This window comes from Hippocampus bargibanti, linkage group LG03, assembly GCF_051943395.1.
Source record: "Hippocampus bargibanti isolate YZ-2025 linkage group LG03, ASM5194339v1, whole genome shotgun sequence".
NCBI classification, from domain to species: Eukaryota; Metazoa; Chordata; class Actinopteri; order Syngnathiformes; family Syngnathidae; genus Hippocampus; species Hippocampus bargibanti.
In genome coordinates this window covers 2122501-2146637 of record NC_142736.1, presented here as the reverse complement: position 1 = coordinate 2146637, position 24137 = coordinate 2122501, and the positions used below count along the sequence as shown (strand labels likewise).

Genomic DNA, 24137 nt, shown 5'->3' with positions numbered 1-24137 from the left:
GTCGTAAGTCGAAATGGTCGTGAGTCTAAATCCATTCCAAATGTTGAATAGAGACTCGGAGGCTAAATGACTCGCTAACTCCCCCTTCTGGTGCCATCACGCAGTCGATTGCTGTGCAAGAGTGAGGAGCTGGCTGGCCAAAATTGTTGTACGCGTTGGCGGCCTCCTAGCGCGTTTCGGTGCCAGGCGTAGAATTAAAAAAAAAATAAAAAATAGGGTCTGGTGGTCGTAAGTATGGGTGGTCGTATGTTGGAGCCGGTCGTAAATCGGATGTTACCTGTTTTTTTGTTTTTTTTGTTTTAACGAATGAAATGTGGAACTGTTTTGATTGTACCATTAAATGTAATTTGCTCATGATTATGCGTTTACTGGTATTTTGAATACTATCCCCCCCCGCCCCTCCAATCTTGCATTGAGTGGTGAAAACAGTGTAATGATAGCAATGGTACATTTCATTTCTGGGCGCTTTTCGGGGCACTCGAGGTCGATATTGGGAACGGATTTGGAATTGTCCACCAGTAGTTGCTTACCTCCACGATGGTCTGTCTGTATTCGGGCAGGACGATGCTTTTCAACATGTCCTCCACCAGCAGAGAGAAATTCATCTCGTACATGGTCATGTCAGACAGTGTCGGTTGCTACAAAAAAATCGAATTACAGTGAGGAAATGTTGAGAACATTTTTGGTCCTCTATTTCAAAGATGCTTGAAGGCATCGCAAATGGAGTCCTATACCTGCGGTAGGTGTGTACCGCCAACCAGAATCCCATCGGGGGTCCTCTCCAGGATCTGCCAAACGCGGTCGTAAAAGCCCAAAGGAGTTCTGTTGAGCGAACCGTCAATCTGGCGGCGGTGGAGCCATGACCTGCGCGAGATGCGATCGGGCCGTGAAGAGGAAATTGGCAAATTGTGTCACGTTTTGGTTTGCAACCAACGGGCGGCACTGCAGGCAGCTGAACAAGTTTTGTCGTTTGCATCAGTGGTAGTTGAAAGGACTCCCAGTATGACTATTCAGTGTCGGGTCATTGTTTGTTTCACCCTGTCAGTTTTGTTTCTTCTCATCATGTTTTGCTCGTGGTTTTGTTTGCTACTTTGGACCTTTCTGTTCTGATAACTTTGTTGTTTGAGATTTTGTTCCTGCTGATTTTATTTAATATTATTGGTCAAATACAAGGTGTATTTGACAAATTATCCCTCCTGCTTGCTTTTTTGGGGTCCACCACCACCCACCAACTTGCAAATCGTGACAACTTGATTTGACAAGCATTCAATGAGATAAGATTGAAAAATGTAAATACATTTTAAAAAAAATCCCCAGTTTTTTGTCTGATAGATAACATTTACATAAATAAATAAATGAAATAAATACCCAATTTTTTGGCTGACAGTGCAAGACGGATGTGGATAAGTGAAATCTAATTGAAAGTGGGTAAAATGACACAATAAGGATTTCACGATGAGGAATGTGAATACCTCCCAGTGTGCTGAGGCTGGAGAACGTCCAGTAAAAGTTGCTTGATATCGCTGGGAGAAAGCTGGTAGATGTCCTGGGGGGGCATGTCTCCTGCCCGGATTTTCAACTCCTGTTTCATTGCTTGGACAATCCAGCTGCGGACATCCAATACGGAAAAGAATACATGAAATGTATAATAATAATAAATAATAATAATAATAATAATAATAACTATTATTATTATTATTATTAGTAGTAGTCTTAGTAGTAGTAGTAGTAGTTGTAGTAGTTGTAGTAGTAGTAGTAGTAGTATTAGTAGTCATATTAGGAGTGGTATTAGTATTAGTATTAGTATTAGTATGTAGTAGTAGTAGTAGTAGTAGTATTAATATTAGTAGTATTAGTATTAGTAGGATTAGTAGTATTAGTAGTACTGTATTAATAGTATTAGTAGTACTGTATTAATAGTATTAGTACTACTATTATTAGTAGTATTAGTATTAGTATGTGTATTAGTAGTACAGTATTAGTATTAGGAGTATTAGTAGTACTGTATTAGTAGTATTTAGTATGATTATTAGTAGTATTAATATTATTTGTATTAGTAGTATTCATATATAGTATGTATTAGTATTAGTAGTATTGGTGGTAATATAGTATTACCACCAAATATTATAGTATAATATGGTGGTATATAGTAATATTATTATTAATACTAATATAATAATGAATAATGAATAATGATTAACGATTAATGATTAATGATTAATGATTAATGATTAATGATTAATGATTAACAATTAACAATTAACAATTAACAATTAATTAATAATTAACAAATAATTAATAATTAATAATTATTACTAAAAGGACATTGCACAACATTACGCGGACGCTTCGCTCATTTTGACGCAAATAGCGCATTTTGATTTGCTTCAAACGAACTGTCAACAGTTCTTGGAGTGGAGAGGGGTCATGGGGGTCATGGGGGTCATGGAGGGTGTCACCGACCCAACTCGGATCTTAAGCATGCCGCTGAAGAGCTCCGGGTTGTTGGAGATGATCCAGCCGATATGGATGACCAACTCCTGTTGTAGGACTGCCTCCCGTTCGCCCCCTAGTGGGCAACACTTGCTATAGATGATCCCCTGGATGACGCTCGGAGACAGCGGGTTGGAGATCACTTCCTCCTCGTGGCCAAAAACGCCAAGGGTCACCTGGGGAGAAGATCCGTTTGGAATTAGAACGTTCTTGAGATACCTAGGAGGAGCCTGGAGGGGCGGGAGGGTTGGTTCATGCCACAAACACACATCTTTGCATCTGCATTATAAGGCGCTGACACATGAGCCTTATAATGCGGCGCGCCTGATGTATGGAAAACGTTTTAAAATATGTCATTCATTGAAGATGCCCCATATCGTGTTTGCTTTCAACATTTAGCTTGTAGTAGACGTGCACATTCCACCATGATGTCCCTGATCCACTGCTGAAAAGGATGCTTTGATTATCTCCTCTTTCATCCAGAACCGCTTCATGTCACAATGAGGGTGCAGCTAGTGCTGAAGAATGAATGCCTCTCTGTGTTGTCATATACAGTAAAGTCTCGTTATATCGATATTCAAGGGAGTCCGAAAAAATATCGATATAACCGGGACTATCGATATATCCGACCCTGTTTGCATGTAATTTTCTCCGTGCGTGCATAGAAATAGTATCGATATAACCGGGACTATCGATATATCCGATATCGATATAACGAGACTTTACTGTATTTTGTGTAGTTTTAAGGCTAGAAAATTAGAAAGTAGAAAATTGTGTTTTATGGGGACCTGGGAACGGATTATTCTCATTTTAATGGTTTCCTATGGGAAATTAATTTTTGGGATACACACTTTTTGCCTTACACGCTGTCTGGGAACCAATTAAGTTTGTAAGCCAAGGTATCACTGTAACATTTTGGAGTAGAAGGAGAGTCTCGAGGGAGTTTCGCTTAAACAGAGAATATTTAAATGTAATTGGCTGAGTACCGCTTGGAACTAAGAGGAGAGAACCCCAAATTTGCAAGTAGCTTGTGTCGAGGCAATCTATATGCAGATGCACACCGTGAGCTACTTGAGCATAATGAAAGGCTAAAAGTGCTCACACAGGGATGAAAATAAACAAATAAATAACTAAATAAAATAATCATGGGGCTAGATAAGCAAGGCCCTCGGTGAGGAGAAGGCTAATCTGCAAGAAACACTTGACGCCAGACGATGGCAGCGGCGAAGGGGTCGTGCTAGGATCAGCCGCCACGTACGCAACTCCTGTTGTAGGACTGCCTCCCGTTCGCCCCCTAGTGGGCAACACTTGCTATAGATGATCCCCTGGATGACGCTCGGAGACAGCGGGTTGGAGATCACTTCCTCCTCGTGGCCAAAAACGCCAAGGGTCACCTGGGGAGAAGATCCCTTTGGAATTAGAACGTTCTTGAGATACCTAGGAGGAGCCTGGAGGGGCGGGGGGGTTGGTTCATGCCACAAACACACATCTTTGCATCTGCATTATAAGGCGCTGACACATGCGCCTTATAATGCGGCGCGCCTGATGTATGGAAAACGTTTTAAAATATGTCATTCATTGAAGATGTCCCATATCGTGTTTGCTTTCAACATTTAGCTTGTAGTAGACGTGCACATTCCACCATGATGTCCCTGATCCACTGCTGAAAAGGATGCTTTGATTCTCTCCTCTTTCATCCAGAACTGCTTCATGTCACAATGAGGGTGCAGCTAGTGCTGAAGAATGAATGCCTCTCTGTGTTGTCATATATTTGTTATGTTCAAGATGGCGCCGGGAGAGTTGCTGCCTTTCCAGCAGCTCCTGTAATTTGTTTTTCTACTTCTTTCTTTCCTTTCCTCTTCCTTTCATAACTTTGCTGCTGTATTGCTTCCGGGTAGAGTGGCACAAGTGGCTGCGGCTGCTCACCCTCACAAAAAAAGGTCTAATCCCGTGACTGTAAAGTGTCCTTGAGAGTTTTGAAAGGCAAAATTATTATTATTATTAATATATATTATTAATATATATATTATTATTATTATTATTAGTATTATATTAGTAGTAGAAGCAGTAGTTGTATTATTATTAGTAGTAGTATTAGTAGTAGTAGTATTAGTAGTAGTATTATTAGTAGTAGTGGTATTATTATTATGATTAGTCGTATTATTATTATTATTATTATTATATTATTATGGTTATCATTATTATTATTGGATTTGCATTTATTAGTCTCGCAGTGGAGAAATTTACATTTCACAGCAGCAAAGTTATGAAAGGAATGTATTATTATTATTATTATTATTATTATTATTATTATTATTAGTAGTAGTAGTAGTAGTAGAAGTAGTAGTTGTATTATTATTATTATTATTAGTAGTAGTAGTAGTAGTAGTAGTAGTAGTAGTAGTATTAGTAGTAGTATTATTAGTAGTAGTGGTATTATTATTATGATTAGTCGTATTATTATTGTTATTATTATTATTATTATTGGATTTGCATTTATTAGTCTCGCAGTGGAGAAATTTACATTTCACATCATATACAGTAAAGTCTCGTTATATCGATATTCAAGGGAGTCCGAAAAAATATCGATATAACCGGGACTATCGATATATCCGACCCTGTTTGCATGTAATTTTCTCCGTGCGTGCATAGAAATAGTATCGATATAACCGGGACTATCGATATATCCGATATCGATATAACGAGACTTTACTGTATTTTGTGTAGTTTTAAGGCTAGAAAATTAGAAAGTAGAAAATTGTGTTTTATGGGGACCTGGGAACGGATTATTCTCATTTTAATGGTTTCCTATGGGAAATTAATTTTTGGGATACACACTTTTTGCCTTACACGCTGTCTGGGAACCAATTAAGTTTGTAAGCCAAGGTATCACTGTAACATTTTGGAGTAGAAGGAGAGTCTCGAGGGAGTTTCGCTTAAACAGAGAATATTTAAATGTAATTGGCTGAGTACCGCTTGGAACTAAGAGGAGAGAACCCCAAATTTGCAAGTAGCTTGTGTCGAGGCAATCTATATGCAGATGCACACCGTGAGCTACTTGAGCATAATGAAAGGCTAAAAGTGCTCACACAGGGATGAAAATAAACAAATAAATAACTAAATAAAATAATCATGGGGCTAGATAAGCAAGGCCCTCGGTGAGGAGAAGGCTAATCTGCAAGAAACACTTGACGCCAGACGATGGCAGCGGCGAAGGGGTCGTGCTAGGATCAGCCGCCACGTACGCGGCCATGAGATGAGTGATGAATAGCAAGTGCACGTGCGGTGATTAGTTGGTCTCGCAGGAGGGAGCTGCACGAGGAGCTACAATCTGATTTTATAATAATAGTAGTAATAGTAATAATAATAATAATAACAAGAAGAAGAAGAAGAAGAAGAAGAAGTAGAAAAAGAAGTAGAAAAAGAAGAAGAAAAAGAAGAAGAAAAGGAAGAAAAGAAGAAGAAAAAGAATAATAATAATAATAATAATAATAATAATAATAAGAAGAAGAAGAAGAAGAAGAAAAAGAATAATAATAATAATAATAATAATAATAATAATAATAAGAAGAAGAAGAAGAAGAAGAAGAAGAAGAAGAAGAAAAAGAATAATAACAATAAGAAGAAGAAGAAGAAAAAGAAGAAGAAAAAGAATAATAATAATAAGAAAAAAAGAAGAAAAACAATAATAATAATAAGAAAAAGAAGAAGAAGAAAAAGAATAAGAATAAGAATAAGAAGAAAAAGAAGAAGTACAAAAAGAAGAAAAAAGTAAGAAAAGAAGAAAAAGAATAATAACAATAATAACAATAATAATAATAATAATAAAAAGAAGAATAAGAAGAAGAAAAAGAAGTACAAAAAGAAGAAGAAAAGTAAGAAAAGAAGAAGAAAAAGAATAATAACAATAATAATAATAATAATAATAAAAAGAAGAAGAAGAAGAAAAAGAATAATAATAATAATAATAATAATAAGAAAAAGCAGAAGAAAAAGAAGAAAAAGAAGAAGAAGAAAAGAAGAAGAAAAAGAATAATAACAATAAGAAGAAGAAAAAAAAATATAATAATAATAATAATAAGAAAAAAAGAAGAAAAACAATAATAATAATAAGAAAAACAAGAAGAAGAAAAAGAATAAGAAGAAGAAGAAGAAGAAAAAGAAGAAGTACAAAAAGAAGAAAAAAGTAAGAAAAGAAGAAAAAGAATAATAACAATAATAACAATAATAATAATAATAATAATAATAATAATAATAAAAAGAAGAAGAAGAAGAAAAAGAAGAAGTACAAAAAGAAGAAGAAAAGTAAGAAAAGAAGAAGAAAAAGAATAATAACAATAATAATAATAATAATAATAAAAAGAAGAAGAAGAAGAAAAAGAAGAAAGAAGAAAAAGAATAATAATAATAAGAAGAAGAAGAATAAGAAGAAAAAGAAAAAGATGAATAAAAAGAAGAAAAAGAAGAAGAAAAAGAAGAAGAAAATAAGAAGAAAAAGAAGAAGAAAAAGAAGAAAAAGAACAAGAAGAAAAAGAAGAAGAGGAAAAATAAAAAGAAGAAAAAGAACAAGAAAAAGAACAAGAAAAAGAAGAAAAAGAAGAAGAAAAAGAAGAAGAAGAAAAGGAAGAAAAAGAAGAAGAAGACAAAGACGAAGACATTTCATTTTAGGCGCCTTTCAAAGCTCTCAAGGACACTTTACAGTCCCAGACAAGCATAGGTACAATAATAAATAAAATACAATCAAAAATAGAATGCAAAAAATAAAATACAATTATAAACAGAAACAAGAGAAAGTGCTACACAGAAAATGCGATTCTAAATAGGCGGCTTTTGAGATGGGATTTGAAGATGGGAAGAGAATCCATGTTACGAATGTGAGGAGGAAGTCCAGAGTTTGGGGGCAGAGCAGATGAAAGCCCTGTCCCCCATCCTGCTGAGACGGGCAAGGGGTTCGTACAGAGGTGGAGAGAGGAAGAGGATCTGAGGGAACGAGAGGGAATAGACATTTAAAGAAGGTCCGCTAATCGCCACCTCCCCCAGTGAACATTAAAAAGATCATCGGAGAGATTGATGTGGTATTTGAGCAATTTTACGCATATAAACTGCAATAATCACTTCCGGTGCATCATCAAGTACTTAGCAAGTAGTACCTACTTACCTGCTTGCCATGCACTAAAACACTAGTAATACTGGGAGCAAGGCTGTCCACCAGCTTAGTTAACAGACTGGCGGCAAGACGGACAACGGACCTAGTGGACGAAAAGACATTGGACGTCAGAAGAAAATAAAAAAAAGAGCACCACATCAAATTGATCTGAAATTGAAAGCGATCGCGTGTGAAGTTAGCCAACCAGGGAACATCACAAGCTTTTATATATATATATATATATATATATATATATATATATATATATATATATATATGATAATATGTACATGGTGTATTGGGCAATCAAAACAAAAGGAAAATACCGAAAAGGAAATAATAATAATAATAATAATAATAATAATAATAATATTGATGATGATAACAAAAATAACAATAATAATCATAATAATAATAATAATAATAATAATAATAGTAGTAGTTGTAGTAGTAGTCGTAATAATAGTAATAGTAATAGTTATCGTAATAGTAGTAGTAGTAGTAGTAGTTTTAGTCGTAGTAATACTAATAGTAATAGTAATAATAATAGTAATACATTTAATTTATAAGCACCTTTTAAAACTCTCAAGGACACTTTATAAGAAGGTACTACTTAAGATATTTAAGTAGTATTATTTTGAATAATATATTGAAATATGAAATATATATATATATATATATATATATATATATATATATATATATATATATATATATATATATATATATATATATATATGATAATATGTACATGGTGTATTGGGCAATCAAAACAAAAGGAAAATACCGAAAAGGAAATAATAATAATAATAATAATAATAATAATAATAATAATAATAATAATAATATTGATGATGATAACAAAAATAACAATAATAATCATAATAATAATAATAATAATAATAATAATAATAGTAGTAGTAGTTGTAGTAGTAGTAGTCGTAATAATAGTAATAGTAATAGTTATCGTAATAGTAGTAGTAGTAGTAGTAGTTTTAGTCGTAGTAATACTAATAGTAATAGTAATAATAATAGTAATACATTTAATTTATAAGCACCTTTTAAAACTCTCAAGGACACTTTATAAGAAGGTACTACTTAAGATATTTAAGTAGTATTATTTTGAATAATATATTGAAATATGAAATATATGAAATATATATATATATATATATATATATATATATATATATATATATATATATATATATATATATATATATATATATATATATATATGATAATATGTACATGGTGTATTGGGCAATCAAAACAAAAGGAAAATACCGAAAAGGAAATAATAATAATAATAATAATAATAATAATAATAATAATAATAATAATAATAATAATAATATTGATGATGATAACAAAAATAACAATAATAATCATAATAATAATAATAATAATAATAATAATAATAATAGTAGTAGTAGTTGTAGTAGTAGTCGTAATAATAGTAATAGTAATAGTTATCGTAATAGTAGTAGTAGTAGTAGTAGTTTTAGTCGTAGTAATACTAATAGTAATAGTAATAATAATAGTAATACATTTAATTTATAAGCACCTTTTAAAACTCTCAAGGACACTTTATAAGAAGGTACTACTTAAGATATTAAAGTAGTATTATTTTGAATAATATATTGAAATATGAAATATATATATATATATATATATATATATATATATATATTTTTTTTTTTTGAATATTAGCCCATTGAACATTTTATACAGAAAAGTATTTGATTAAATTAAATACAAATTGAATACCGGATACGATTGTGAAATAATTAAAAACAAATCAAGTAAATAACAGTTCAAATAATACTTCAATACAATTTAGAAACAATTAAACATGTTTAAAATATGTATGGTATATGGCTATTTTATTCATTCAAACCAACTAAAAATTAAAATAAATAAATAAATAAATAAATGGGCAAAGAAATAAATAAAAAAAGAATTTAAAAAAAGAATAAACAAATAAAATAAAAAAATAATGAAAAAATGTATATGCAAACAAATAAATAAATACATAAAAAATAAAAATGAGCAGACAAATAAAAAATAATAAGTGATTAAATACGTAAAAAAATCATACATAAAAATGAATGAATAAATAAATAAGTAAATAAATAAATAAATACATACATACATAAATACATATTAAAAAGGAATAGGCAAATAAAATAAATGAATAAACAAATACAATAATAAATAAACAATGATAAATAAAAATGAATAGACAAATCATAAATAAATAAATATAACATTTTAAAAATGAAATGAAATAAAATAATAAATAAATAACAATGAAAAAAGTAATATGCAAACAAGTAAATAAATACATAAAAAAAGAATGAGTAAACAAATAAAAAATAATAAATGAATGAATACATAAATAAATGCATACATAAAAATGAATAGACAAATAATAAATAAATAAATATAACATTTTAAAAATGAATAAAAAATAAAATAAAAAATAAATAATGAAAAAAGTAATATGCAAATAAATAAATAAATACATAAAAAAAGAATGAGTAAACAAATAAAAAATAATAAATGAATAAATACATTAATAAATGCGTACATAAAAATTAATAGACAAATAAATAAATAAATACATATTAAAAAGAAAAATATAAAATTAAAAAAAATGAAGAAACAACTAAAATAACAGACATAAATGCATACATAAAAATGAATAACCAAATAAATAAATAAGGGAAAAGAAATAAATAAAATACAAACGTGTTTCATTCAGAAAAAAAACAAAACAAGAAAATAACACAAAAAGCAACTTCATTTCTAATTCATACTTCTTGAATCTACGACTTGGGCCAAGTGGTGCTCCCTGGTAAGCCAACTTTCACACAAATTGGAAGACCTTTTTAACATTGAGTCATGAGAAGAATACTTAGAAAAAGTCTGTCCCATTTTGATGAAAATCACGAGTGAATCAACGACACTGCCAGCCAGCCAGCACAGCCTTCTCCAATTATTCATGTAAAACAGCTTCCATATTTTAACGTTCACTCATTTGATTTGTTAAATTGATCGTCAGGGCGCCTCCTCTTGCCTCCCTCTGATGCGAAAACCAAAAATGCAGCTAGCGTTGCCATTGGCAACCCATTGGAGCCGAAAGCCATCCTCGCAGAAGAAATCAAATCATTTCAATAATAAGCCAAAATGAATGCTGAAAGTGTGTGTTTGTGTGTGGAGATATTCATCGCGGTAACACACACACACACACAAAAATGCAACAGTCACGACGTTTATGAGGCATGATGTGGTGTCAATCCTCTGACACTTTGTTGGCCGTCCTATTTCAAGCTCCACTTGTTTGCCGATGTTAGGGAAATGAACCCCAAGCGATGATACCGTTTTCAAGATGGGGGTCGGGGGGGGGGGTGTAAAAAAAATAACAGCTTGATGGCTTTCTCCTGTCCGTCCCTCTTTGGCATAATCACATCTCGCTAGCGCGTGCGCAAATACGCATTCAGCCAATTAATACAAATGGTATACAGTGGGCAGAGTTGTCGTCGCTGTCAGTCAGAGTATAACACATTGATATAGATTAGACAGAATAAGAAGTTGTCATATTTAAAGGACAACCGACGTCTCCGGACAAGTTGTGTCCATAATTTGTAAAATGGCTTCAAATGACTTCTACAAAGCGTATTTTACAAAGATTCCACCGCATATAGCTATATTTTACATTTTAAGACTCGCGCTGAACATTCAGGAAGTCTTGTTTGTGAGTTGGTGACGAGTCCTCACGTGACGTAACTGAAGGAACGCCCCTGACCGAAAAAAGGACACATTGTAGCAGTCCTTCCATCACGTCAATTCCTTTTTTCTGGACTTTGTTTGGTCTGAAAACTTCGTGTAGCACCAAAAAGAGGCAGAAGATGGCGACAAAGCTCTGTGTAAGGAGCTTTGTCGCCCACTTTGTGCCCACTCAAGCGCCAGGGTTTTTGTCATTGTCACTTAAATTCCAGGACCCACAGAATATTGAGTTTTAGGCCTACATCAACATTCAATACAGCGTTAGAAACTTTAGACGCTCATCTTTCATCAGCTAAAAAAGTTAATTCCTGAATTATAAGGGTCTGTAATTATCTGAGCTTGAAATGAGGACGGCTGTGCAAAATAATAATAATAATAATAATAATAATAATAATACATTTCATTTATAAGCACCTTTCAAAACTCTCAAGGTTACTTTACAGTCACAGGATAAGTTTTTCTTTGTGGGTGAGCGGCGGCGCCACAAGCGCCAGCGTTCACTCAACTAAACAGAAAGCTAACTATTTAGCTAATAGATAGCCAGCTAGATAGCTAATAGCTAAAAGATAGCTAGCTAGATAGCTAATAGATAGCCAGCTAGATAGCTAATAGACAGCTCATAGATAGCCATGCAATACATACATATTGGTTTATATATCGCTTTAACCACAGCTAAAGCTTGAACAAAACGCTAACATGGAAAAAAGGGGTAAATGCTGCCCCCTTGTGGAAAACATTGCCAGAGGTCATGGCACCCAATGCTTTAACGGCACCCAAGCATGAAAAAACCAAACTGGGGCTCTATGTCATATTTTCAATTCCCGAAAAAATTCGGGAATGGCAGTGAATGAGTTAAATAATCTTGGGATCTCGATAGGCTAAATTAAAATCTCTGTATTTGGGGTAGACAGCACCCTGCGATGGTTAATAAGGTGAAAGCAAGCGAACGAGCTAGCAAGCTAGTTAGCTAGCTAGCTAGCTAGCTAGCAAACTCGCCCAGCCAAACTGACATACAGTAAGCATGACGTTCACTGATGCAACATGGCGAATTGATCTCAACGTTTTCAAGCTAACCTTTTTAGCTCGGCGGCAAGCAAGCCGCTAATGGCTAACATGCAGATTGCGCATTTCCTGACGGGACCCCGTTTTACCTGCTTTCCCTTCACGAGTATGGAGGTAATGTGAGGTGCGATTGAGCTGGCCAACTTCTTGGTGAAGGCGGCGGCGTGGCGCACCGCTAGCCTGAGCGCCGTTAAACACAACAACGCGCGTGTTAAATGTGCGTAGGTGCGCGCGAATGCGGGTGGGTGTGCGAAGGTGTGTTTGTCTGTGTATGGGCGTGTAAACATCTGACCAAAGTTTACGGCTGCCGGCTTGTCGGTAGATCCGTTCTAGTTCTTCCATCAGGTTCTCTGGAGTTTTGAAAGCAAGGCGGGAGGGGGGGAAAAAAGAATTGTGTAAGTGTATTGACCTTTTTTATTTTATTTTTTACAGCGGTTCAACTTGCAGCAACACAACCGGCGTTCACCCAATTGATTAGCCAAGTAATCCGCGTGTAACACAGTTGCATTATGAATACAAATATATAATAGAGGTTAATACAGTAATGTCTCGTTATATCGATATCGGATATATCGATAGTCCCGGTTATATCGATACTATTTCTATGCACGCACGGAGAGAATTACATGCAAAGAGGGTCGGATATATCGATAGTCCCGGTTATATCGATATTTTTTCGGACTCCCTTGAATATCGATATAACGAGACTTTACTGTATATCAAATAAACAAACATTTAGCAAACTAAACTACAGTGAGACCTCAACTTACAAACACCTTATCTCACAAACTTTTCATCTTACAAACGTCAAATTTATGAAAATTAATCCTTATAATAAGCACTATTTTCATAATACACACCCACCACGGCTGGCGGAGTGATCTTCGGCGGAAGCACACGACCGAACAGCACCAGAGGTTAAGTTACCAACAGTCCTTATGGAAGGTGACTCTCCTTCCATAAGCCATCAACGACCATCAAAAAGGTAAATAAAACTTTATTTTACAGCACAGTGTATTTCTTTAATTACAGTCCTCATGTAATGCGCCTCTCTTTCCAAACAGCAATTCCCTTTGACCTCCAACGCCATTCCATCAAGCCATAAATAACCATCACAAATGTAAATAAAGTGACTTTATGATACAATGCAGTGTATTTCTTTCATTACAATACAATAGCACATTTATTATACATAGAATAAGGTATGTTGTGTGTAGTTTTAAGGCTTATTTAGTTGAAAACTATATTTTATGGAAACCCGGGAACGGATTATTCCCATTTTAATGGTTTCCTATGGGATTTTTTTTTGGAGATACACACTTTTCACCTTACACACTCTGTCTGGGAACCAATTAAGTTCGTAAGTTGAGGTCTCACTGTATTTGATATTCAATGCTTCAGAAAGTTAAGGTGCCTTATAAGCTTGTGTGTTTATGTCTCAAAATAGAGGCGTTCATTTTCCCCCCAAAAAACTCTTCACGTCAAGAAAAAAAAAAATCTCATATATATTTTTTTATATTTTGGAAAAATGTCTGGAAAAAAATTCAGTAGCATTAAAAAAACGATTGTACCTTCTTTTCCCAAAATTGATCACAGCTGTTATTCTGGATCATATTAGATTACTATACAGGTAACATCCGATTTACGACCGGCAAAAGTTACGACCACCCGTACTTACAACCACCAGACCTTTTTTTGTTTTTGCTTTAAATTCTACGGTTGCCACCGCTACAGCCAGCAAAATAAATAAATACAGTAAAGTCTCGTTATATCGATATCGGATATATCGATAGTCCCGGTTATATCGATACTATTTCTATGCACGCACGGAGAAAATTACATGCAAACAGGGTCGGATATATCGATAGTACCGGTTATATCGATATTTTTTCGGACTCCCTTGAATATCGATATAACGAGACTTTACTGTACATGGATAAACAAATAAACAAACCAACAAATAAATAAATACATAAATAACACGAATTTAACGAATGAATTAAATAATTGAATAAATAATCTGTAGTAATTAACAAAAATAAAATAATGGTATTTTTCGCAGCTGCCATTCAACAAAGCAGACAGCATCTCACCATCTTTGGTCAGGAACTGCGATCCTTCCCTCCTAAGCAAGATTCCGGCAAGTTGAGCCTGGCTGGCCAAGCAATCACAATCCTAGAAGAAGGAAAAGTTCATCCATATTGAGTGTACAAGAAGACCGAAGGTGCATTTTTTTTTTTACCCACTCATGAAACGCCGGCATGAAATTATAATGAGTTGACTCGGCGTCTCGCATGACGATAACGGATAATAGCGCGTATCGCCTTATTTCCATGGGAATTAAATGAGGAATATGCATGAAATGGAGAAGATAAACAAAGCAGTGTCACACGCGACGACAGTGAGGTCGCTCTCAACTCTTCACATTTGATTCGCGCTTTCTCAGGACACTTCATTAGGGACTGTTACACGGTACAAAACACATTCTGTGTATAGTCATACCTCGGCTTATGAACGCTTTAGCTATCGAACTTTTCGCTTTACGAACGTTAAATTCGCCAGAATATAATCTTGGCATACAAACTATTTTTCGGGAAACAAAATTCATTTTAATTTTACTGTAATAAGTAACTCAAATAGATAGAAAGCTAGCTAATATATAGCTAATACTGTAGCTAGTCAGCTAGAAAGCCAGCCAGATAGATAGCTAATAGCTAGATAGTTAGCTAATGGCTAGCTAGATAGCTAATATATAGCCAGCTAGACAGATAGCAAATACAGTAAAGTCTAAAGTTTAAGCGAAACTACCTCCTTCTACTCCAAAATGTTACAGTGATACCTTGGCTTACAAACTTAATTGGTTCCCAGACAGCGTGTAAGGCAAAAAGTGTGTATCCCAAAAATTAATTTCCCATAGGAAACCATTAAAATGAGAATAATCCGTTCCCAGGTCCCCATAAAACATAATTTTCTACTTTCTAATTTTCTAGCCTTAAAACTACACAAAATACAGTAAAGTCTCGTTATATCGATATCGGATATATCGATAGTCCCGGTTATATCGATACTATTTCTATGCACGCACGGAGAAAATTACATGCAAACAGGGTCGGATATATCGTTAGTCCCGGTTATATCGATATTTTTTAGGACTCCCTTGAATATCGATATAACGAGACTTTACTGTAGATAGTGATGTGTCGTTCGCGAACGAGCCGGTTCTTGGAGCTCCTAACAATGAGCTGGAAATGGTAGCCGACTTTTTTTGTCCTCTATTCCCCGCCCCTAGTCTTCGGTTAAAGCCACACGTGATTGGTCAAGATCCGTGGTAGAGGAGGGGGGGGACACACGCAGCAGGAAGCAGTTTTATTTAGTCGAAAATTATGTTTTATGGGGACCTGGGAATGGATTATTCTCATTTTAATGGTTTAATGGAAAATTAATGTTTGGAATACACACGTCTCCGTTTACACACACTTTCTGGGAACCAATTAAGTTCGTAAGCCAAGGTATCACTGTATGTGATGGACTCACATGGAACTTGTGGAGGATCTCATCAGTGGGCTTTTGCAGCCATTCATCCACATTGATCTCGGGCTGCTGCTCCAAATCGGAGGCGTTCGGTGTGCTCATCTGTCGCTTGACTTTGGAGTGTTTGGGAAGTTCCAGTTCCTCGAAGCTCTTGAACTCTGGGATCCTTTTTTTTGGGTGTTATTTGCCATAGAAAAGAAATGTAGATGTAACTCAGGTGTACCTCATAAAGTGGTCATTGAACAGAATGAGAGTCACAGATTCTTACTCGGCCTCGTTGACGCGCAGGAAGTCCAATTGCTCCACCACGGCGCCGGAGATCAGCGTCTGGGTGTCACATCGCCATCGTCATTATTCTCAATTTCAAAATAAGATTCCTTCAGACGTTCGTTATGATTCGTAACTTAAATAAAAAGATACTTTTCTCATATTTTATATCCATCCACCTACCCACCGTATCCATCTAATCTACCGTATCCATCTAATCTACTGTATCTACCTACACCTACCTACCGTATCTACCCTATCTACTTATACCGTATCTATCTACCGTATCTATCTACCCTACCGTATCTATCTATCTATCTATCTATCTATCTATCTATCTATCTATGGTAGATAGATACGGTGGTATGGTATCTATCTACCGTATCTATCTATCTATCTACCTACCCTATCTACCTACCGTATCTACCTACCATCTATCTATCTATCTATCTATCTATCTATCTATCTATCTATCTATCTATCTACCTACCCATCTATCTACCTACCTACCCATCTACCTACCTATCCATCTACCTACCTATCCATCTATCCATCTACCTATCTATCTACCCATCTACCTACCTATCTACCCATCTACCTACCTATCCATCTATCCATCTACACATCTATCTACCCATCTACCTACCTATCCATCTATCCATCTACACATCTATCTACCCATCTACCTACCTATCCATCTATCCATCTACCCATCTACCTACCTATCCATCTACCCATCTATCTACCCATCTATCTACCTACCCATCTATCTACCCATCTACCTACCTATCCATCTACCCATCTACCTACCTATCCATCTACCCATCTACCCATCTATCTACCCATCTACCTACCTATCCATCTATCCATCTACCCATCTATCTACCCATCTACCTACCTATCCATCTATCCATCTACCTACCTACCCATCTACCCATCTACCCATCTATCTACCCATCTATCTATCTATCTATCTATCTATCTATCTATCTATCTATCTATCTATCTATCTATCTATCTATCTATCTATCTATCTATCTATCTATCTATCTATCTATCTATCTATCTATCTATCTATCTATCTATCTATCTATCTATCTATCTATCTATCTATCCATCCATCTATTGTTGACACAAATTCCCAGCAGACAAATCAGCCTATTTCCAACAGAGCTTGGGTAATTTGACTAAAAATATCCGCCTACGTGTTTTGGGTATTTTAGATGCTATAAAACGTTTTTCTGATGTCAGTTAGGAAACAAATAAAATAGTGTCCTTTAAGCTTCATCAATATCGAAACATAAATCATTAAAAACATATTTGATATCGTTCTTATCTTCATCACATGCCCGAGAAAGCCCCACAAACCTGAAGTCTGTCCACGTGAACTTTCACCCCTCCGATGTGGCCCTTCTTGAAGGACGCCAGCATGTCCAAAACCGGGTTGAAGCGACTTCCCCTGAACACACAAATCCGATAAAAAAAAAAGCTGTCAAGGCCACGCCACTGTCAATAATCAATCGATCAGAAGCTGCTGTATGAGAGTGTAAATGATATTTTACTTAAGGTTGTCCTCGTGGATGAGCACCAAGAAAAGAGGTCGTCCTTGCATCTTCCAACACTGCTTGATGAACTGGAGGGCGTTCTGCAAAACACCGAATCGCATTTGGAAGAATATTTCAAAGTTTTCCTACAACAAAAAAATGAGCACAAACTCTTCATTAACTCAATCACTGCCATCCCCGAATTTATTTGGTGATTGAAAATATGACGTGCAGCGTCATTCACGAATTTATTCGGGTTTTGGTTTTTCTTGGGTGTCGATAAAGCGCTGGTAAGACCTCTGGCAATATTTTTTTCCCCCTTCCACGAGGGAGCAGCATTTGCCTTTTGTCCATGTTAGCGCTTTGTTACAGCTTCAGCTGTAGTTAAAGCGCTATTTTAACCAATATGTATGTATTGCATTGTATTTTGGACAGGCACCCTAATTTCAAGCTCATCTAACTCCAGACCCATATTATTTAGGAATTATGTCTTTTTTTTCTGATGAAAGAACAAAGTCTTAGGTTTCTAACACTGCATTGAATGTTTATGTAGTCCTAAAACTCAATATTCTGTGGGTCCTGCAATTTGAGTGACAATGACAAAAACCCTGGCAGTGAAAGAGTTCATGTCATGCTTTCCCAGTTGGAATATTTGTGTAATATTTTGATTTTTTTTCTTCAAGTGATCCTCTAATTTGTATTTTTATGTATTTGTGTAATTATTTATTTATGCATTTATTTAAGGATTTTTTTTATTTATTTATTTATGTATTGATTTATGTATGTATTTATGTATGTATTTATGCATCCATTTATGTATTTGTGTATGTATTCATTTATGTATTTATGTATCCATTCATTTATGTATTTATTTATGTATTCATTTCTGTATTTATGTATGTATTTATATATGTATTTATGTATGTATTTATATATGTATTTATGTATGTATTTATAATGCCTCCCGAAAAAAAAATTCTTATAATATCTCCAAAATATTGGACAGTTTTATTTTGTGGGAAAAACAAGACTATTTTTATTTAAAAAAAAATATATATATATAATAAATAACAAATAAATACATAAATAAATAAATAAATAAATACATACATAAATAAATAAAAAAAAATAAAAAAAAAACCCAGTTGAAAATAAACAATTTCAAAAAATATTTATTCTTACACCTAAAGAGGACAACAGGATTGTTTTCTTGACTGTTAACGTTAATAATAATAATAATAATAATAATAATAATAAATCTTATTTATAAGCGCCGTTCAAAACTCTCAAGGTCACTTTACACTTACAGGATGAGTATTCTATGGCTGAGCAGCGGCAGCCACACCCGCTAGCGTTCGTTCACTCACCGGAAGTAAATAGATAGAAAGCTCGCTAGCCAGCTAGTAGATAGCTAATAGACAGCCAACAGATAGCTAGCCACCTAGATAGTTATATAGCTAATAGCTAGTTAGCTAGATAGTTAGTTAGTTAGCTAATACACTGAATATCCCTATTAAATACACAGATAGAAAGCAAGCTAGATAGCTACTACATAGCCAACAGATAGCTAGCTAAATAGCTAGCCACTTAGCCACTTCGTGTTTTTTGCTTTCAACATTTGTAATATAATAATAATACATTTCATTTCTAAGTGCCTTTCAAAACTATCAAGGTCACTTTACACTTACAGGATAAGTATTCTGTGGGTGAGCAGCGGCAGCCACACGCGCTAGCGTTCACTGAACCCGAAAGTAAAAAGATAGAAAGCTAGCTAGCCAGCTAGTAGATAGCTAATAGACAGCCAACAGATAGCTAGCCACCTAGATAGTTATATAGCTCATAGCTATAACTGATAGTTAGTTAGAACATTTAATTCACTGCGTTTTTTTTCCCCCTGCTCGTATTTTTTTCCCCGCTTTTTTTTCTCCTCATCAGCATACCTAGCATGAACTGCTAATGATGGATGTGTTTCAATTTGATGTGCGCCTTAACAACAGGCGATCGTAACAGTTTGATGGCCACCCCGTCGTTGAAATAAAAGGTTGAAGACCAGTTAGCCCAGTGTAAACCTTTCACATTATTATTTTTTTTTTACCATTTTGACCTTTTATCGGCCACAGATGTCAGAATATACGGGCGACGGGGGTGGCCATTATGTTCTGAACCGGGTGTGTGCGTACCGTAATGTCGTCAATCAGCAGCATGACATCCTGAGAAAGGTAAAAGTCGCTCAGATCAAAGACAATCGGGTAGCACACCACCGTCTTCCCCAGGATGCGGTAAATCTGCGGGGCATACGCGGGTGTGATGAAATGCTGGGACACGAACAAGGAATCACGTAAACACAACTCTGGCCGGGGTATAAAATAATAATATTAATAATACATTTCATTTCTAAGCACCTTTCAAAACTCTCACTTTACAGTCACAAAATCGCTTTTTCTGCGGGTGAGCAACCCGGAAGTAACTCAAATAGTTAGAACGCTAGCTAACAGATAGCTAGACAGTTAGCTAACTAGCTAGATAGCCATTGAGCTAATAAATAGCCAGATACATAGCTAGCTAGCTAGACAGATAGCAAATGGATAAATAACCAGCTACATAGCTAGCTAACTAGACAGATAGCAAATAGATAGCAAATGGATAAATCGCCAGCGACATAGCTAGCTTGCTAGACAGATAGCAAATAGATACATCGCCAGCTACACAGCAACCTAGCTAGACAGATAGCAAATGGATAAATAGCGTCTCAGAAAATGCACAAGATGGTGCCCAAGCTCAGTTGGAAATGGGCTGATTTGTCTGCTGGGAATTTGTGTCAACTAGTATCAAATAGTAGTCTTGGTGCAACACACAACGATTCACCATCGCGTTATTTATGTGTATTCCTTCTAATTTTGCCATCAACACGGATCAACACGAAGTTTTCAGACTAAACAAAGTACCGCAAAATGCATTGTGAGTCGCTTTGTCGGTCAGGGGCGTTCCCTCTGTGACGTCACTTCGGACATCGTCACCAACTCGAAAACAAGACTTCCTGAATATTCAGCGCAAGTCTGAAAAGTTAAAATATAGCTATATGCCGTGGAATCTTTGTAAAATACGCTCACATTTCCCCATTGTGGGACGAATAAAGGTTTTCTGATTCTGATAAAAGTCATTTGAAGTGATTTTAAGAATTATGGACACAACTTGTCCGGAGGTGTCGGTTGTCCTTTAAATGAATTCATCAGCAACCAAAGTGAACCATGATAAATGACTTCTCGGATTCACTCAGCTGCATCCTTCCGAGCGCTCCGTCGAGGCCGTGACGAGTGGGAGGCAGCCGCTAACGCGCAAGTTAGCATGTGTTAGCACGTGTGTACCTTCGAAGTCCCGATGCAGCCCACAGGTCGATCCGGACGCCCACTCAGGCCCAGTTTGTTATTGACGGCCAGGAAGCGGTACGCCTGTCGGAGGATAGAAAAGAAACCAGCGTTAATAAACACAAATGGCGGCAAAGGGGAGTCGTTCGGGCCCCCAGCTGACATTGTCCCCGTTGCCGCCGGTATCGTTATTATCTTTAGTGTTTATGAGATGTGGCGCTAATGAAAAAGGTGGCCGTCGCGCCATTAGCGACGTGTTTAGCGCCCCCCCGCCCACCAAAGGGAATGAAGGAGAAGCAACAGTAGAGGCAAGAAGACACTTTTCATACGTTCACACCTGGAATGGGGAATGCAAATGAAACACGTCCACTGTCGTTGTGACACATAAACGCAAACATACACGCACACACACACACATATATATATATACAGTAAAGTCTCGTTATATCGATATCGGATATATCGATAGTCCCGGTTATATGGATACTATTTCTATGCACGCACGGAGAAAATTACATGCAAAGAGGATCGGATATATCGATAGTCCCGGTTATATCGATATTTTTTCGGACTCCCTTGAATATCGATATAACGAGACTTTACTGTATATATATAGTAAAGTCTCGTTATATCGATATCGGATATATCGATAGTCCCGGTTATATCGATACTATTTCTATGCACGCACGGAGAAAATTACATGCAAACAGGGTCGGATATATCAATAGTCCCGGTTATATCGATATTTTTTCGGACTCCCTTAAATATCGATATAACGAGACTTTACTGTATTTTTATTCAGACCTTTGTGTTGTAAAGCAAGGTTAAAAAAGTACAGTAAAGTCTCGTTATATCGATATCGGATATATCGATAGTCCCGGTTATATCGATACTATTTCTATGCACGCACTGAGAAATTACATGCAAACAGGGTCGGATATATCGATAGTCCCGGTTATATCGATATTTTTTCGGACTCCCTTAAATATCGATATAACGAGACTTTACTGTATATAGTAAAGTCTCGTTATATCGATATTCTCGGGAGTGGGAAAAAATATCGATATAACCGGACTATCGACATATCCGATCCTGCGGCATGTAAATTTTCTCCTTACGTTCATAGAACTAGTATCATAATAAACAGTACTATCGATATAACCGATATCGATATAACAAGACTTTACTGTGTGTAGTTTTCCTTCAAATTTCGCGATCAACACGAAAAAAAGTACCCAAAATGCATTGTGTGTCACTTTCTCGGTCAGGGGCGTTCCCTCCGTGACGTCACGTCAGGCATCGTCATCAACTCGAAAACAAGACTTCTTGAATATTCAGCGCGAGTCTTAAAATGTAAAATATAGCTATATGCGAAGGAATCTTTGTAAAATACCCTCAGTAGAAGTCATTTGAAGTGATTTTACATATTATGGACGCAACTTGTCCGAAGGTGTCGGTTGTCCTTTAAAGACACCGTCAAGCTGACCAGGTCGAGCGTTTTTCCCGCTCGGCTGCATAGCCTTAAGCCTCCTTTGTACTGTCATCTGTCTGAATGCGCCATATTGGAAAATGCAAAGAGAATTGAGTGGGACATTGATTCCCCCCTCCCCCCACTCTCCCTTTCCTCCCCCATCTTCAGCTTCGAGGTGTGAAATCCTCACCTGCTACGTGAACAGAATACATCATCATTTCCTTGCCCTTGAGATCTACACGGAATGTGACATTTAAAGAAATAGAGTGATTTTTTTTTGTCCCAAGTGGTTTTTATTGGGGGAGGGGGTATTGACGCATATGTAAGTTCATGTTTTGTTTGTTTTTTTTACACATTCGATACCGGTGTTTATCAGAAGCTAACACGCCCGTTTTTCTAATATCAGTTAGGACCTTGAGACCTTGAAAGGACAACCGACGTCTCTGGACAAGTTGTGTCCATAATTTGTAAAACGGCTTCAAATGACTTCTACTGAGCGTACTTTACAAAGATTCCACTGCATATAGCGATATTTTACGTTTTAGGACTCACGCTGAATATTCCGGAAGTCTTGTTTTTGAGTTGGTGACGAGTCCGTAGGTGACGTCACTGAAGGAACGCCCCTGACCGAAAAAAAAAAGACACATTGTAGCAGTTATTCCATCACGTCAATGTATTTTGCTGTACTTGTTTGGTCTGAAAACCCCGTGTTGCACCAAAAAGCCGCTAGAAGAGGGTGACCAAGCTCCATGGAAGGAATTTATCAGTCTGTGGAAACGGGCTGATTAATTCCTCACAGGAGATTGGACGACATTTTCTGCCTCTTTTTGGGTGATACATTTCCCCCCAATGTTGCCTCAAAATGGCACGGAATAAATTCTTTAATCGATTGCAAACATTTATGCTTTCCTCTTCAGAACTATTTGAATCATATTCATAACTGGATGTGTAACAAGAAAGCATATTATCTGAATCTGAAGCGATTGTTTTGATTCTCGAGCGGGGGGCGGGACTTTCTGAAAATGCCCAATTCGCAGCTCAATTTTTTTTGCATATTTTGGACAATTTAAGTCATTTTTATTGGTGTTTTGCATTTGACTAAAAATATCAGCCTGCGTGTTTTGGGTATTTTAGATGCTATAAAACGTTTTTCTGATGTCAAGTAGGAAACAAAAAAATGGCGTTGGTTGTCCTTTAAGAGACTCTCACTGGAGTGCAATTCAATAAATTAGTCAATAGGTGGCACTGTGTTCCTCCCGTGCAACTCGGTCTGCAAACAATGGTGGCTAAAAGGTTGTTCCAATTAAAATAAAACACATAAGTAAGTAAAGAGCAGGGCACTGAAAAAAGGGGGATGTACTCACACGCACATACACACACACACACACACACACAAAAGCACGGCATGGTGAGAACAACCTCTGCACCCGAATCGGCTCCCACGCGCAGAATGCCAATGAGGCAGC

The 24137-nt window shown here is 35.9% G+C and overlaps 1 protein-coding gene across 2 annotated transcripts in view; it reads right to left on the bottom strand.

Annotated features, from left to right (window-relative positions):
• phkb (phosphorylase kinase, beta) overlaps nucleotides 1–24137 on the bottom strand; it is a 66057-nt gene that overhangs the window by 1482 nt on the left and 40438 nt on the right. Inside the window, exons 17-29 of one of the 2 annotated variants that reach the window (XM_088991487.1) lie at nucleotides 21201–21284; nucleotides 20016–20120; nucleotides 17854–17936; nucleotides 17660–17750; nucleotides 16293–16351; nucleotides 16028–16190; nucleotides 14587–14668; nucleotides 12786–12843; nucleotides 12583–12673; nucleotides 2464–2669; nucleotides 1473–1607; nucleotides 735–864; nucleotides 531–638 (exon numbers count right to left, since the gene is read on the bottom strand). In XM_088991487.1, coding sequence (XP_088847613.1) covers nucleotides 531–638; nucleotides 735–864; nucleotides 1473–1607; nucleotides 2464–2669; nucleotides 12583–12673; nucleotides 12786–12843; nucleotides 14587–14668; nucleotides 16028–16190; nucleotides 16293–16351; nucleotides 17660–17750; nucleotides 17854–17936; nucleotides 20016–20120; nucleotides 21201–21284 — 1395 coding nt within the window. Of the gene's footprint in view, nucleotides 1–530; nucleotides 639–734; nucleotides 865–1472; nucleotides 1608–2463; nucleotides 2670–7651; nucleotides 7743–12582; nucleotides 12674–12785; nucleotides 12844–14586; nucleotides 14669–16027; nucleotides 16191–16292; nucleotides 16352–17659; nucleotides 17751–17853; nucleotides 17937–20015; nucleotides 20121–21200; nucleotides 21285–24137 lie in introns of both variants that reach the window. The other variant, XM_088991488.1, reaches the window with a different exon arrangement.